General features: G+C 34.9%; 1 protein-coding gene across 2 annotated transcripts in view; it reads right to left on the minus strand.

The window, feature by feature from the left end:
* LOC131820626 (A disintegrin and metallopeptidase domain 3-like) overlaps nucleotides 1-15,127 on the minus strand; it is a 110,707-nt gene that overhangs the window by 55,706 nt on the left and 39,874 nt on the right. For both annotated transcript variants that reach the window (XM_059156312.1, XM_059156313.1), the window contains 2 exons: nucleotides 6,337-6,402; nucleotides 217-288 (listed from right to left, as the gene is read on the minus strand). In XM_059156312.1, coding sequence (XP_059012295.1) covers nucleotides 217-288; nucleotides 6,337-6,402 — 138 coding nt within the window. The remainder of the gene's footprint in view (nucleotides 1-216; nucleotides 289-6,336; nucleotides 6,403-15,127) is intronic.

The raw sequence follows: 15,127 nt of genomic DNA on the forward strand, positions 1-15,127 counted from the left end.
ACATAATATATAGTTTTTAGGTAATCATAAATATAACATTCTAAACATAATGCTAATATATTCAATTTACTCTTTTTTAGAGATGAAATCTATTCATTGATGTATGAAACCAGTTGGTAGGATTGCAGTTTTTACAAACTGGATATGCTATTAATACAAACAATATTACTGCATTAATAGGAATGTTTCTTACTTAAATAAAACATAAATACTTACAGTGTTGATTACACCAAAGATATGGACAACTTTCTCAGCTGCAACTGCCACTTCAGAACCCATATAATTGTACTGAAAGACAAATTTTGTTTCTTAATCACTGGTGAAAATTACTGAATTATCACATTTTAAATGGATATAAAATGTTAAAATAATGCAGTGCCCAAGTGAAAGAAAAATAAATTAAGATTTACCAAGTACTTAGTAAGTTTTAGGTATAAACCTAGAGACTCTATATATTAATCAATAATCTTAAAATAAGAAGGTTGTCATTAACTTCCTCTTCACACATACAGAAAGTAAGAGCCAAAATTTAAGTTTACAAGATCACAGAACTACTGAAAATTAGAACCTCAGTGGGGCGCCTGGGTGGCTCAGTGGGTTAAAGCCTCTGCCTTTGCCTCAGGTCATGATCCCAGGGTCCTGGGATGGAGCCCTGCATCAGGCTCTCTGCTCAACAGGGAGCCTGCTCCCTCTCTCTCTCTGCCTACTTGTGATCTCTGTCAAATAAATAAATAAAATCGTTAAAAAACAAAACAAAACAAAAACAGACCTCAAGTTCCCAACTAACTAAACTACTAAGTTGTGGGGTGCCTGGGTGGCTCAGTGGGTTAAGCCTCTGCCTTCAGCTCAGGTCACGATCTCAGAGTCCTGGGATCGAGCCCCACAGCAGACTCTCTGCTCAGCAAGGAGTCTGCTTCCCCCTCTCTCTCTGCCTGCTTCTCTGCCTACTTGTGATCTCTCTCTCTCTATCAAATAAATAAACTCTTTTTTTAATAAAAAGTCTTTTTTTTTTATTGCCATCATGTGTCTTCATCCCACTAAAAAATGACTATATATCCCGGATAAATAGTGCACTTTCTAAACAAAGAGCTCTGAGGACCATTATAGCCAGTAATGTCAAGAATATGTCTTAATTCAAAGGAATAGAAATCATAATATTTTCTCTAAATATTTCTAGTTATGTGTATGTACACATTTCTAAGTGTTAGCAGAAAACATAAAAAGCAGCAACTTTGTATCATCAGTAATCTTCAACAAGTCTGCTGAAAACTACTAACAGAAAATAAAATGTAATGGATACTATTCTCTGATTTGGACAAAAACAGATGTTATCCTCCTAGGTCCTTAGAGACTATTTATACTTTGCTATTTTTCTGTATGTAACCTTTCCCAGCACAATGCAGCATGTGTGAGATGAATGAAGGTGATCCTTTGCAAAACTGAACACATGAAAAGCAAGACAAAAGAATATAAAAACATGACCATGGAAATAAATCCTTGTATTTCAATAATCACAAATTATCAACAGAAAAAAATATTAGTTAAATGACAGAAACTTTTTTAAAAATCCACTATATGCAATTAAAATAAAAACCTCTAAATTATGAGTACATAAAGTTATTGAGTCAAAACATTAAAATATATATCAGGAAAATAACAGACAATATATATACTACATTATAATTACATTAATGTGAAAAAAAGCTTAAAAGCAAAAATAATATCACAGTGCATTAAAAAAATATTCAATTATTAAGAAAGATGGAAGCATTCTAAACTTCACTATAACTAACAGCTTAGCAACAAAATGTCTTAAACAAAATTTAACAAAATTATAAGTAGAAATTAACTTTTATAGTGAGGGATTTTTACATAGTTCTCTCAATCATTATTCGATCAAGCAAATTAATAATAAATATAAGTGTTCAGGTTAAAACAAAATTTAGATATAATATGTATATGTAAAGCGTACATAAAACAATGAGATTTTATTTTCAAATATACACGGACGTTTTACATAAATTGACTTATATTAGGCCATAAAACAATTGACTATAAAACATATATAGATCACACTGTCCAACCACGATACAATTCAAGTACAGTAATACTTAGTGTTATTTGATAAAAAATACTTATAGTAATACTTGACAAAAAGTATTTTAATGATGTTATTTTTTCTTGCATGGGTAACTATAAAAGTTCCATGATGCAATTTACAACTTACTGTCAAATACAGAGAGCACAAGTAATACTGGGATATAATGTTAAACAATAAATGCAAGTAAAGAGAATATAGGTGTTCTTCCATTATTGTCATTCTTACAACTTTTATGAAAGCTTAAAATATTTCTAAGTAAGCTGTTGAAAAAAATGAAGATAAGGAACACGTGGGTTGCTCAGTCAGTTAAGCATCTACCTTTAGCTCAAGTCATGATCTCAGGGTCCTGGGATCAAGCATTGGGCTTCCCTGCTCAGCAGGGGAGTCGGTTTCTCCCTCTCCCTTTAAGCCTCCCCCTGCTTGTGCACTCTCTCTCTCAAATAAATATTTTTTTAAATGAATATAAAATAAAGATAATTTCATATAAACAAAAACTGAAGAGATTTCATCAACAGGCTAATAAAAATATCAGAAACAAAGACATACAAGATGGAATGAAAATTTTTATCTTGGAAATGTTAAAACATAGGGAAAAATGAAATGCTTTTTCCTTTCCTTAATTTCTTTAAACACTTAAATAATTTTAAAAAATTCATCATATGGGGGTGACTGGGTGGCTCAGTGGGTTAAGCCTCTGCCTTCAGCTCAGGTCATGATCTCAGGGTCCTGGGATCGAGCCCTGCATTGGGCTCTCTGTGCAGCAGGGAGCCTGCTTCCCGCTCCCTCTCTCCCCGTTTTTGGAGTGTATCTGGGAGAGGTGGCTTTGCCTGTCAGAGACAAAAGAGCTGATTGGCGCCATTGTGTTCCCCTCTGCCCCTTAAGTATAGGAGCACAGACACCTGCCAAGGGTAGCTAACCTGGACTCGGGATTTTTGCTGTATGTTACTCTAAACTTCCAGCTCCTGTGCATTGGTGTGACTCCCCCTTTGGGACAAACCAACACAAGCCCCAGGCCAGCAAGACCCAATCCCACAGGACCTAGCAGAGGTATACACCACAAAAGGTTCCTAAAGTTTGGAATTCTGAAATTCATCCAGTGTGTCTGAGATAAAACACAGATGCACTGCACTGCCTGGCAGGCAGACAACATAGACCAGACACAGACAGGGAGAAGGCAGGGATCTGAGGAATGCCTCTGACACATAGGAGGAGAGTTTGCTCTTATGTGTGGGCTTCCTAGACAGCAGTGGTGTGAACTCACATCTTAGAGACAAGGAACAAGGCCAGTACTGCTTTTCTTCCATACCTATCAGCATCGACTGACTTCGGTGAGAAGCATAGCCCATCAACAACGGAGGCCTGAGCCAATTACAATAAGCCATGCCTGCTTATATTCTGTAGGTGCTTCTTAACTAAGGCAAGTGTGCCTGAGAGCAGTTGTCCCCTACCCCAGCAAAAACCTCCATATGCACCAAGTCTGCTGACCATAGTGCTGTACAGATTCAGCTCTAATGGAAGTATCAGGTCTCTTTTAACAGAAAGACCAGAGTACACCTAGTTAAAACTGGCCACACTCTGGAGAAGGTCCAAACACTCCCCACTGTAGGCAAGAAGAAACTGCAGAGGACTAATCTGAGGGAAAGAGCAGTCAAAACAGAGAAGCAGAGTGCACATAGCATATACCAGAGACACTTCCTAAAGCACCAGGCCAGGAACAGTATATGACCTCTTCTTAATAAAGCCACCACTCCCAGGAGCAGGAAGCATAACAGGCTTTTCTAACACAGAGAAAATGACAGAAACCTAGATAAAATACCAAGATGAAGGATTTCATCTCAAAAGAAAAAAAAAAAAAAAAAAGGAAAGGTCACGGGATCTAATCAAAACAGATATAAGAAATATGCTTGGCCCAGAATTTAAAGCAACAATCATAAGGACACTAGCTGGGCTTGAGGAAAGCATAGAAGACATCAGGGAGTTCCTTTCCACAGAGAAAAAAGATCTTAAAACTAGTCAGGCCAAAATAAAAAATGCTATAACCTAAATGCAAACCCAACTGGACATAATGACCACAAGGATGGAAGAATCAGAAGAATGAATAAGTTATATAGAGGATAGAATAATGGAAAATTATGAAGTTGAAAAGAAGAGGGAAAGAAAAATATTGGATCATGAATGTAGATGTAGGGAACTCAGTGACTTCATAAAGTGTAATAACATTCACATCATATAAGTACCAGAAGAAGAGAGGGGAAAAGGCAGAAAGTTTATTTGAAGAAATAATAACTAAACATCCCTAATCTAGGGAAAGAAACAGATATCCAAATCCAAGAGGCACAAAGAACTCCTATCAAAATCAACAAAAGCAGGCCAACACCAAGAAATACTATAGTATGGAGATAGGAGAAAATATATACAGATAGGGGGAAAAATCCTAAAAACAGTAAGGAAAAATAAATTCCTAACTTGCAGGAGAAGACCAGTAAGGATAGATCTATCTATTACAGAAATGTGGCAAGCCAGAGGACAGTGGCAGGATATATTCAGTGTGATGAATGGGAAAAATATGCAAGGAAGAAAACTTTCATCCAAAGTAGAAGAAGAAATAGAGTTTCCCAGACAACCAAAAACTAAAAGACCATGAAGCCACCATACAAAAAACATTAAGGCTGGCTCTAAGAGTGGAAGGAAAAGACCAAAAGTGACAAAGACTAGAAAGGAACAGAGAAAAACCTCCAAAAACAATGACTTAACAGGTAATACAATGGCATTAAATTCATATCTATTAATAATCACTCTGAATGTAAATGGAATAAATGCTCCAATCAAAAGACACAGAGTAGCAGAATGGATAAAAAACAATACCCATTTCTAGGTTGCCTAGAGGAGACTTATTTTAAACCTAAAGAAACCTGAAGTTTGAAAGTGAAGGGATGGAGAAAGAATCCTGAAAGAAGCAAAGAGGAGGGGGAAAAAAGTCCTTTAATCTACAAGGGAAGACAGCTCAGGTTCACAGCAGATTTGTCCACAGAAATTTGGCAGGCCAGATATGAATGGAAGGATATATTCAATGTGCTGAATGGGAAGAATATGTAGTCAAGTATACTTTATCCAGCAAGACTATCATTCAGAAAAGGATAGTTTCCCAGGCACATAAAAACTAAAGGAGTTTGTGACCACTAAACTAGCCCTGCAAGAGATACTAAGGGGGACTCTTTCAGGGGGGAGAGGGAGACCAAGAGCAACAAAGACTAGAAAGGAACACAGATAGCTAGTAAATTAGTTAGTAAATTAAATTATATTACATATATTAATTGGACACTATGTGAACTGCAAAATTAAATTGAAATAATGTATTCCATTAATATGTGGGAAAACATTATAAGATAACTTACAAAATAGCATATATAAAACAAAGGTATATTAATATATACATGTATACGTTAAAAACAGGACATGTCTGCATAAAATCTATCCCCTGACTATAAAACTATGTGCGTTTTTTCTTTACTATTTTTGTCTGTATATTCTTTATTGTTACTGATTTTTTTTAGTTATTTAAAGATCTAAATATTTCCTTTTTTAATATTTCCTTTTATGAACAAAATCATGACATTATGGCACTCTTTGAGACACTTTATATAAAAATATCAGTGATAATAGACAAATCTGATTTTTTAACTTGTTGCTCATGACTGCTCACTGACTATATAAACAAGAATTTCCATAACTAAATGGATATTCCCATGAATAAATCTCATTTTTGAAATATAGAACTTCCACTAGAGAACTCAAGCAATTATACAACATAAGATAATCTCATAAAAGACAATATTTAACAACAAGGATCTCAAATTGACTAGTAAACAAAATAGCTTGTTTTAAAGTTGAAATCAATTTAAGGAAAAGGGTTCACCATGATATGGAGTGAATCAGAAATACCTATAGCTAAATGTAATCCAATAGATTATAGTGTAGTAGATCCTTGCATACATACAGAGTTATACATTATAACACTCTATTCTATACTGATTTAGAAATCAATACCTTAAATATTGGCCCCTGCACATCAATGTAAAAGCAACCAACATTTTTCTTCTGTCTTGCTATCCTGAGATACATATTATAAACAGTGTGAAATATCTACATTGCAAGCAAGACAAGTTTCTTTTTCATATTCCCTTTGAACTTAAACACAAGAGAAATAAATTATGACATATATCAAAAATACATACCAAGGCTTTATCCATAACAATTTGTATTTTCAGAACTCTTTTCAATAGTGCAGCATCTGACTTTTTCTGTGAAAGAGAAAGCATGAGTTAAATAAAACATTTTTTAAATTCTTACATGTTTGTAATAATCAAGATTATATACATATACATGTATACATACATATATACATACATACCCAAAGAAAAGTATAGATACATAGAAAAACAGACACAAATTCATCAAGATATAGATAATAATAAGAGAATAAATGCACATTGAATAAATAAGCAGATTCCAAATGCAAGTTTTAGGAAAAATATCAGATTTTACTTATATTCCTGATAATTAGAATCCTCAAAAGTTACTAGAAGGGGAATCTATGTTTCTTTCCTCTCAAAATCTTCTTCCAAGACCCTTCCCCAACCTAAATTAACTCTCGTCAACTGTCCTCCAGATGTTGGCTCTTTTTTCTCATTATTTTAAGTCTGTATTAACTTGAGGCTTACACCAAATGGAATGCATCCATTTAAAAAATAAAGTTATATGTTACAAAGCTGTGATCAACAAGACAGCATGGTACTGGCACAAAAACAGATCCATAGACCAATGGATATGGAGAGTCCAGATATGGACTCTCAACTCTATGGTCAACTAATCTTCAACAAAGCAGGAAAAAAATATCTAATGGAAGAAAGATAGTCTTTTTATATTACATATATTCAATAACTGGTGCTGTGAAAGTTGGACAGCTATACACAGAAGAATGAAACCTAACAATTCTTTTACACCATACACAAGGATAAACTCTAAATGGATGAAAGACCTCAATGTGAGACCAGAGCCCATCAAAATCTTAGAGGAGAACATAGGCAGTAACCTCTTTGACATCAGCCACAGCAAATTCTTTCAAGACATGTGCCCAAAGGCAAGGGAAACAAAAGTGAAAATGAACTTTTGGGACTTGATCAAGATAAAAAAAACTTCTGCATAGCAAAGGAAACAGTCAACAAAACAAAAAGGCAACCCACAGAATGGGAGAAGATATTTACAAATGACACTACAAAGGGCTGATATCTAAGATCTATAAAGAACTTCTCAAACTCAACACCCAAAACACAGATAATTGAGTCAAAAAATGGGCAGAAGACATGAGCAGACACTTATCCAAAGAAGACATACAAATGACTAACAGACACATGAAAAAATGTTCATCATCATTAACGATCAGGGAAATTCAAATCAAAAACCACACTGAGATACAACCTTACACCAGTTTGAATGGCAAAAATTGACAAGGCAAGAAACAACAAATGTTTGAGAGGTTGGGGAGAAAGGGGAACCCTTTTACACTGTTGGTGGGAATGTAAGTTGGTATAGGCACTACGGAAAACAGTGTGAAGTTTCCTCAAAAAGTTAAAAATAGATCTAATCTATGACCTTGCAATTGGACTACTGGGTATTTACCCCAAAGATAAAGACGTAGTGAAAAGAAGGGCCATATGTACCCCAATGTTCATAGCAGCAATTTTCACAATAGCCAAACTGTGGAAAGAGCCAAGATGCCCTTCAACAGATGAGTGGATAAAAAAAGATGTGTTCCGTATGCACAATAGAATATTACTCAGCCATCAGAAAGTATAAATACCTAACTTCTGCATCAACATGGATGGGATTGGAGGAGATTATGTTAAGTGAAATAAGTTAAATAGAGAAAGTCAATTATCATATGGTTTCACTTATTTGTGGAACATAAAGAATAGAATGGAGGACATTAGGAGAAGGTAAAAATGAAGGAAAGAAATCGGAGTGGAAAATGAACCATGAGAAACTATGGACTCTTGGAAACAAATGGGAGGGTTTTAGAAGAGAGGGTGGTGGGGGGATGGGTGAGCCTGTCATTTGCAAATGTCATAAGGAGGGCATGGATTGCATGGAGCACTGGGTGTTATATGCCAACAATGGATCATGGAACACTATATCAAAAACTAATGATGTACTGTATGGTGATAATATAACACAATTTAAAAATGAAGTTATATGAATTGGTACTAATATGAATACCCATGTGACAATTTCCTAAAGTAAGAGAGAGATAATTTCTATCCTGCTCTTCCAAGTCCATTGCCTACATGGCTGAAAGCAACCCAGGATCTGCTTTCTCTCACCATAGCTTAGAATAATCTATTCCAGAGTTTTATATAACTGGAATCATATAGGGTGTACTATTTTATACCTGACATTTTGTACTTGGCATTCCCCCATGTTTATTTTATTATTATTTTATTTTATTATTAGTAATTTATTAGTTTTTACTGCTAAGTAGCATGCCATTTTAGAAATATACCAAATTGTGTTTATGCATTTAGCTGTCAATGATGTGAAAGGTGGAATAAAATGGGGTCACTTTTGTCAAAGGGTTTTAAAATGGATCTGGGAGGCCATTAAGGAGTTAGGCCATATGCACATCATCACTGGGTAGAATCATGAACTTGTGAATAGGTCCCAACTTTAATATTCCTAGGACTCTGCGCAAACTTATCTGTGACTTGCAATAGTAACAAATTTTTGTTTTAATGACAGCCTTACGGATCAATTATGTTTAGCCTAGTTTACTTTTCTGCCAACAACTATCAAAATCTTTGTAAAAAAAAAAAAAATGCAAGCATCCCCTTTTGTCTTTAAAAGAAAACCCTCACTTTTGTTCCCTAGTGGGATATAGTTGGGTTGCTACAGAAATCTGTGCTCACTGAATTGTAATTCTGAGATCCCAATAAATGCTTTTGTTTTATTTCAGCCTTTTTTCTGTTGACAATGATATTTTGGATTATTTAGACATCTTAGCTATCATAAACAAAGTTGCTATGAGTATCCATGTACAGATCTTTGTGGAGTTAAGGTTCATTGTTCTTGGGAAATATTTAGAATACCTGAATCATATAATTGTGGGTGTGTAAAGTAATACAAAAGTACCAGATTGCTTTCTAAAATAGTTTGATTGTTCTGCATTGTTGCCAAGAATTAATAAGAGTGCCAACTGCTCTGCATTTTTGCCTATATTTGGTATTGTCTTTTCCATTGTTTCCATTCTTGTTGATCTGTGCTGGTATCTTACTGAGGTTTTAATTTACAATTCCCTGATGATTAATGTGGAACAGCTTTTACATGTTCATTATTTTGGTTTCTCCTGACTTCCCTACCAGAAATTTTATGTTTAGCTTTGACATTTAAGTCTACACTCTAATATAGTTTTGTGAATCAGGGTCAAGATTCATTTTATTCCCTACAGATGTCCAGTCCTCCAGCAACATTTACTGAAGAGATCATCCTTTAACCTTTTAAAGTCCCTAGCACCTTTATGGAAAACCAATCAACTGATCGCATGTGGGTCTACTTCTGATCTATTCTGTTCCAATGATCTATATGTCTATACTTAGACCAATATATGATCTGTATGTCTATACTTAGACCAATAACACAGTATATATATCTAGAGCAGAGGTCAGCAAACAATGACCCATGATATGGCCACCTGTTTTGTAAATAATATCTTACTGGAATAAAACCACACCCATTTGTTTATATATTGTTGATGCTGCTTTCATGCTACAAAGCTAGAGTGAAGTAGCTCTAACAGATCATTTACCTCTCAAGCCTGAAATACATACTATCTAACCTTTAAAAAAAAAAGTAATGTAAGTTCTCGATTTTCTTCTTTTTAAAACTGTTTGACTATTCTAAGATCTTTACATTTCCTTATGAATTTGAGAACCAGAATCTATGAACATGTTTCCTGGAATTATCAAAGTTGGGATTACACTGAATCTACAGATTAACTGGGAGAAATGAACATCTTAGCAATGTCAATATCTTTGTTTCCTGTGACTTTTCTAGACACTCTTAAAGCCCTGATAGCTTTGGAAGATCTTCCTTATGATCTACACACAGATTTGGGTTATTAAAAACGTAAGGTTATATCTTTCCTTTAAAAAATGTATGCCAGGAGTGCCTGCGTGGCTTAGTGGTTTAAAGCCTCTGCCATCGGCTCAGGTCATGATCCCAGGGTCCTGAGATTGAGCCCCGCATCAGGCTCTCTGCTCAGCGGGGAGCCTGCTTCCTCCTCTCTCTTTGCCTGCCTCTCTGCCTACTTGTGATCTCTGTCTGTCAAATAAATATATAAAATATTTTTTTTAAAAAAAGCGCTAAACTTTAAAAAAAAATGTATGCCATTTATTATTATTCTTTTTCCTATTCTATTATCCATAGACTCTAGTAAAACATTGACTGGAAATAGTGAGGGCAGAGAGCCTTGAATCATTCCTAATTTAGGGTCTGTTTTAGTCAGTTCAGGCTATAACAAATATACCAGAGACTAAGTGGTTTAAATAACAAACACTTATTTCTCATAGTTCTGGAGGCTGGGAAGTTCAAGATGAAGGCATCAGCAGATGTGGTGTCTGGTGAGAGCACTCTGCCTAGATTGCAAATGGCTATCTTCCTTTGGTATACTCACACAACAAAGCAGAGAGAGAGAGATCTGTGTCTTTTCCTTTTTTTAGTAAAAGCATTAATTCCATTATGAGGGCCCTATGTTCACAAATGACCTAATTTAACCCTAATTATTTTTTCAAAGACCTCCCTATGCTATTCTACTGGAGGTTAGAGTTTTAACATATGAATTAGGGGAACACAACATTCAGTCCATAACAAGGGCAAAACATTCAGTCATTTATATTCATTATGTTAGCTGCAGATATTCATAGATGTTCTTAATTAGATCAAAGAAGTTTCTTATTCCTAGTTTTTATCACAAATGGGTATTGAATTTTGTCAAATGAAATTTCTGGTACTACTGATTAGGTCTTATGGTTTTCTACATAAACATGTTGAGCTATTTTATTTAATTCCTCTTTTCTTGTACTGATTTAAGTAATAATGTCTCAAAATCTCATAGTCAGAATTCTTAAAAAGGAAAGAATGTTTTTATACCATAATGGCAACTGGACTAGGTTAAAAAAAAAAGAAAAAAAAAGGTAACAATATTATATATCCCCTAAAGAAGCAATTTTCTACATCTTCTAGACAGACATTCTTGACTATCTTATAAGCACTTCATTTTGGCAAAGACTAAAGCCAGTCTGTTTTTCCACTTTTGAGGCTGACTTTACTTGATGCCAAGATTCCTATAGAATTATTCATTAGTTATGAAATCTAGCATATTAACCACATTATATCTTGGTGTTGCCAGTTTTTACCAGGGTTTCTTGAGAAAATTTTCAAATTCAGGACACTTTTCTTCAAAAGTTTTATTTTTTAATAACCTGGAATATTTTGGGTGCTATTTTGTTCATGAATGACAATTTTAATTATCTTAAATTTCTCTCAGCAATCTTTTCATACTCCATTAGAATTCCCCAGAAAAATAGAACATTTATTATAATTTGTTATAGATTTATTATAAGGAATTGGCTCACATAATTATAGAGGCTGGCAAGTCCAAAACCTGCAGAGTGGGCCAGTAGGCTGGAAACCCAGAGAGAGCTTATGCTGCACTTCCAGTCTAAAGGCTGTTGGCTGGACAACTCTGTGGGAAGGTCCATCCTTTCATCCTATTTAGGACATCAACTAATTGGATAACATTTCTGTTTTATTCAAAGTCCATTGATTTAGATGTTAATCTTGTTCAAAGACAGCCTCACAGAAACACCCACAAAATTTGATCATCTGAGCAATATGTCCCAGCCAAGCTGACACATAAAATTCACCATCACACATTCTTGGGATTTTCCTCTACCACTGTTTTCTTATATAATTGCTCTCTATTCTCAAATCTGACTATAGTATCACATATTTGGGTTTACCAAAGTGTCTATTCTATTATTCATTAGGCATCTTATCAATGGCTTTTATTTTTAAAATGATTTCATTTTTCCCCTACATTTATTTCCTGAGCTCTTCCAAGGATCTTTTATCAGACCACATAAAGGCAGACCATTGGACTGCTACAGAACATATCTCCTGGGATCATATTACCTGGGCTTGAGTTTGTTGTTGGTGTTGTTGTTTTTAAGATTTTATCTACTTATTTGACAGAGAGAAATCACAAGTACGAAGAGAGAGGGAACACAGTCTCTCTGCTGAGCTGAGAGCCCAACAGGGGGCTCTATCCCAAGACCCTGAGATAATGACTTGAGCTGAAGGCAGAGGCTTAACCCACTGAACCACCCAGGTGCCCCTTGGGCATGAGTTTTAATGTTATACCTTAACAGAGAATTTCCCAAGATATTTATTTCTTTGTTTTAAAGATTTTATCCATTCATTTAACAGAGAGAGAGAGAGAGAGAAGAGAAGCAGCACAGCAGGAAGACCAGCAGGCAGAGGGAGAGGAAGAAACAGACTCCCCAATGAGCAGGTAGTCCAATGTGGGGCTCAATCCCTGGACCTTGGGATCATGACCCAAGCTGAAGGCAGACACCTTATCAACTGAGCCACCCAGGCACCCCTGGATAATAATTTAAATTTCCTAAATCTGTTTCCTAATCTGAAAAGGAGGACAAACATACTTTTAGAATTATTTAAAAAAAAAAACTGGAAAGACAGGATATATGTAAAGCTCTATTTATAATATAAGGCAACTATGAGGTAGTATGTGAATATATACAAGTTTTTCATTCACTTTGGATTTTGTAATCTTCTTACATTTTACATTTGTATTTCATATACTCCATATTTATTCTTTCCTAATTACTATTATTTTAGAATATATATAGTTCAAGTCAAATCATTCTTGAACAATGAAGGGGGATTAGTGAATTTTATTACACTTCTGTTTTATTGTAAGAAATGGTCAATTATCTGAGAATGTTTTTTCCCTTCTCCAAGACAAGAGATGTCAGTGAGACACCTATCCAGGCTCAACTGTATCGAGAAGGGGATGCACACACTTTTTCCTCTTATTCTAACTAAATTCAAATAATCTAGTAGGGGACTCTTACAGTCCCCAAGTCAGATCCAGGAAGGGAATCAACCAGGAGAGTTTCATCCACTTTGGTATTTTCATGAGCAAGACATAAAGCTGTTAAGTCACAGACAGTTGAAATTGTTTGCTTCAACATCTGATGGGATTTGACCTAATAGAGATTCTCATAAAAAATACAGATTGAGGACAGCTGCTTATACAGTTCTTCCATCTTTTCATTTGGTTGAAAGTTCACCAGATTTTGTTGGTCAAGCAACTATTGTTTGGAATCTGGTTGTGATTGTATCTGGATACTATCTTCAATCAGGATGAAAGTAAAGTCTCTTTTTTTCCTGTTCAATTATTTTTTTTTTTATTTGGGGGCAAGAACATTTTACATTAGGAAGAAAAGAGATGATAAAAACTTAAAAATCTCAGTTATGTAGTTCTGGCTTTGTATAGAATTATAGACTGGAAATTACTTTGCCTTACTTTAAGTAATTGTGGTATTGCCTTTCAAATTCCAGTATTGCTGCTGGGAAATTCCGTGCTATTCTGCATCTTGACCATAAATAAGAAACCAGATTTTTAAAATATCCATTCAGAAACTCACCTTAAATAATCCTGAGAATTTTTCTTGTATGATTTTGTGATTTATTCAATTCAATTTCCTGTTTACTCATACTGAGAACCCCTATTGTATTACCTAACTCTTATTTAAATTCCTTATCTCTTAAACTTCCATCATTTTTCATTGTATTTTACTTTTTGTGTGATTTCTGGAATTTTACCTTCTGAACTTCCTTTTTTTTTTCATTTTTATTATCATACTTTTAAATTTCTAGAACTATTACTTATCTGTTGAGTGTTATTTTTTAAATAGCACCTTATTGTTAAATTTGTGGATGAAATATTTTCTCTAACTCCTCAGAGGATATTGCCATTTTGTTTTCTTCACCCTCTGTATTCTTTGGCACCTCAAAGAATATGTCTCTATCTTCCATATTAAATTGTTTCATCATATGTCTAGTGCCCCTTCATATTAGCAACTGAATATTTAACAGCTTATTTCAACATCTCTATGACCACATATGGATTTACAGGCTATTATCTTCAGAGAAAACAATGTGTCTGGGTTGTTGATTGGGAAAAGGCTGTCAACATGAACAGTTTTTATTTTTTCAGCTGGTTTAATTCATTCCTGAAGAGGGGTCTTTCAATACACTTCTTAGAATGTGTAAGGCTGGTTCCCAGGATCCAACATGCCAAGTTTAAATTAAACACACTAGTTTCAATATGGTATTCCCCTTCTATTGTGAAATACAATAGCACATCTGTTACTGGTGGCCCCATTTCACAGACTCCCCAAAGAAAACAGCCTTCAATGACCCTCAGTCTACAACAGAAACAATTCATTAGCACAGGAAAAGAGGATTGCTAAATATACAACTTATTTCAACCAATTATCTTAAGTCCACCTTTAAAACCCCATCCTATTGCAATTTAGAAACACTTGAATAGTACTGCAGTACATGTCAAGTTTCCCATAGCCCATTCCAATTCCTATTTCATGATTTCTTTTCCTTTGGTGCCTGGGATTCTTGGTCACACCACTTCAAAGAATGAAGAGGTAGACCAAAGAGTGGTGGGGAGCAAAGCAAAGTTTACTGAGCGATAGTACAAAGCTTCCAAAGAGGGAGGGGACCCAAAAGGGTTGCCATTTTGGCATTCAAATCAAGGGATTCTTATAAGCTCTCTTGCAGAAAGAACTACTTTAAGTAAACAGAGTGTGTGCCCTTATGCAGCCAAAACTCCATAAATTTTGGCTGCTAAGTCATGCCAATCAGGGTTTCTAT

The sequence above is a fragment of the Mustela lutreola genome, chromosome 18, assembly GCF_030435805.1.
Source record: "Mustela lutreola isolate mMusLut2 chromosome 18, mMusLut2.pri, whole genome shotgun sequence".
NCBI lineage: Eukaryota > Metazoa > Chordata > Mammalia > Carnivora > Mustelidae > Mustela > Mustela lutreola.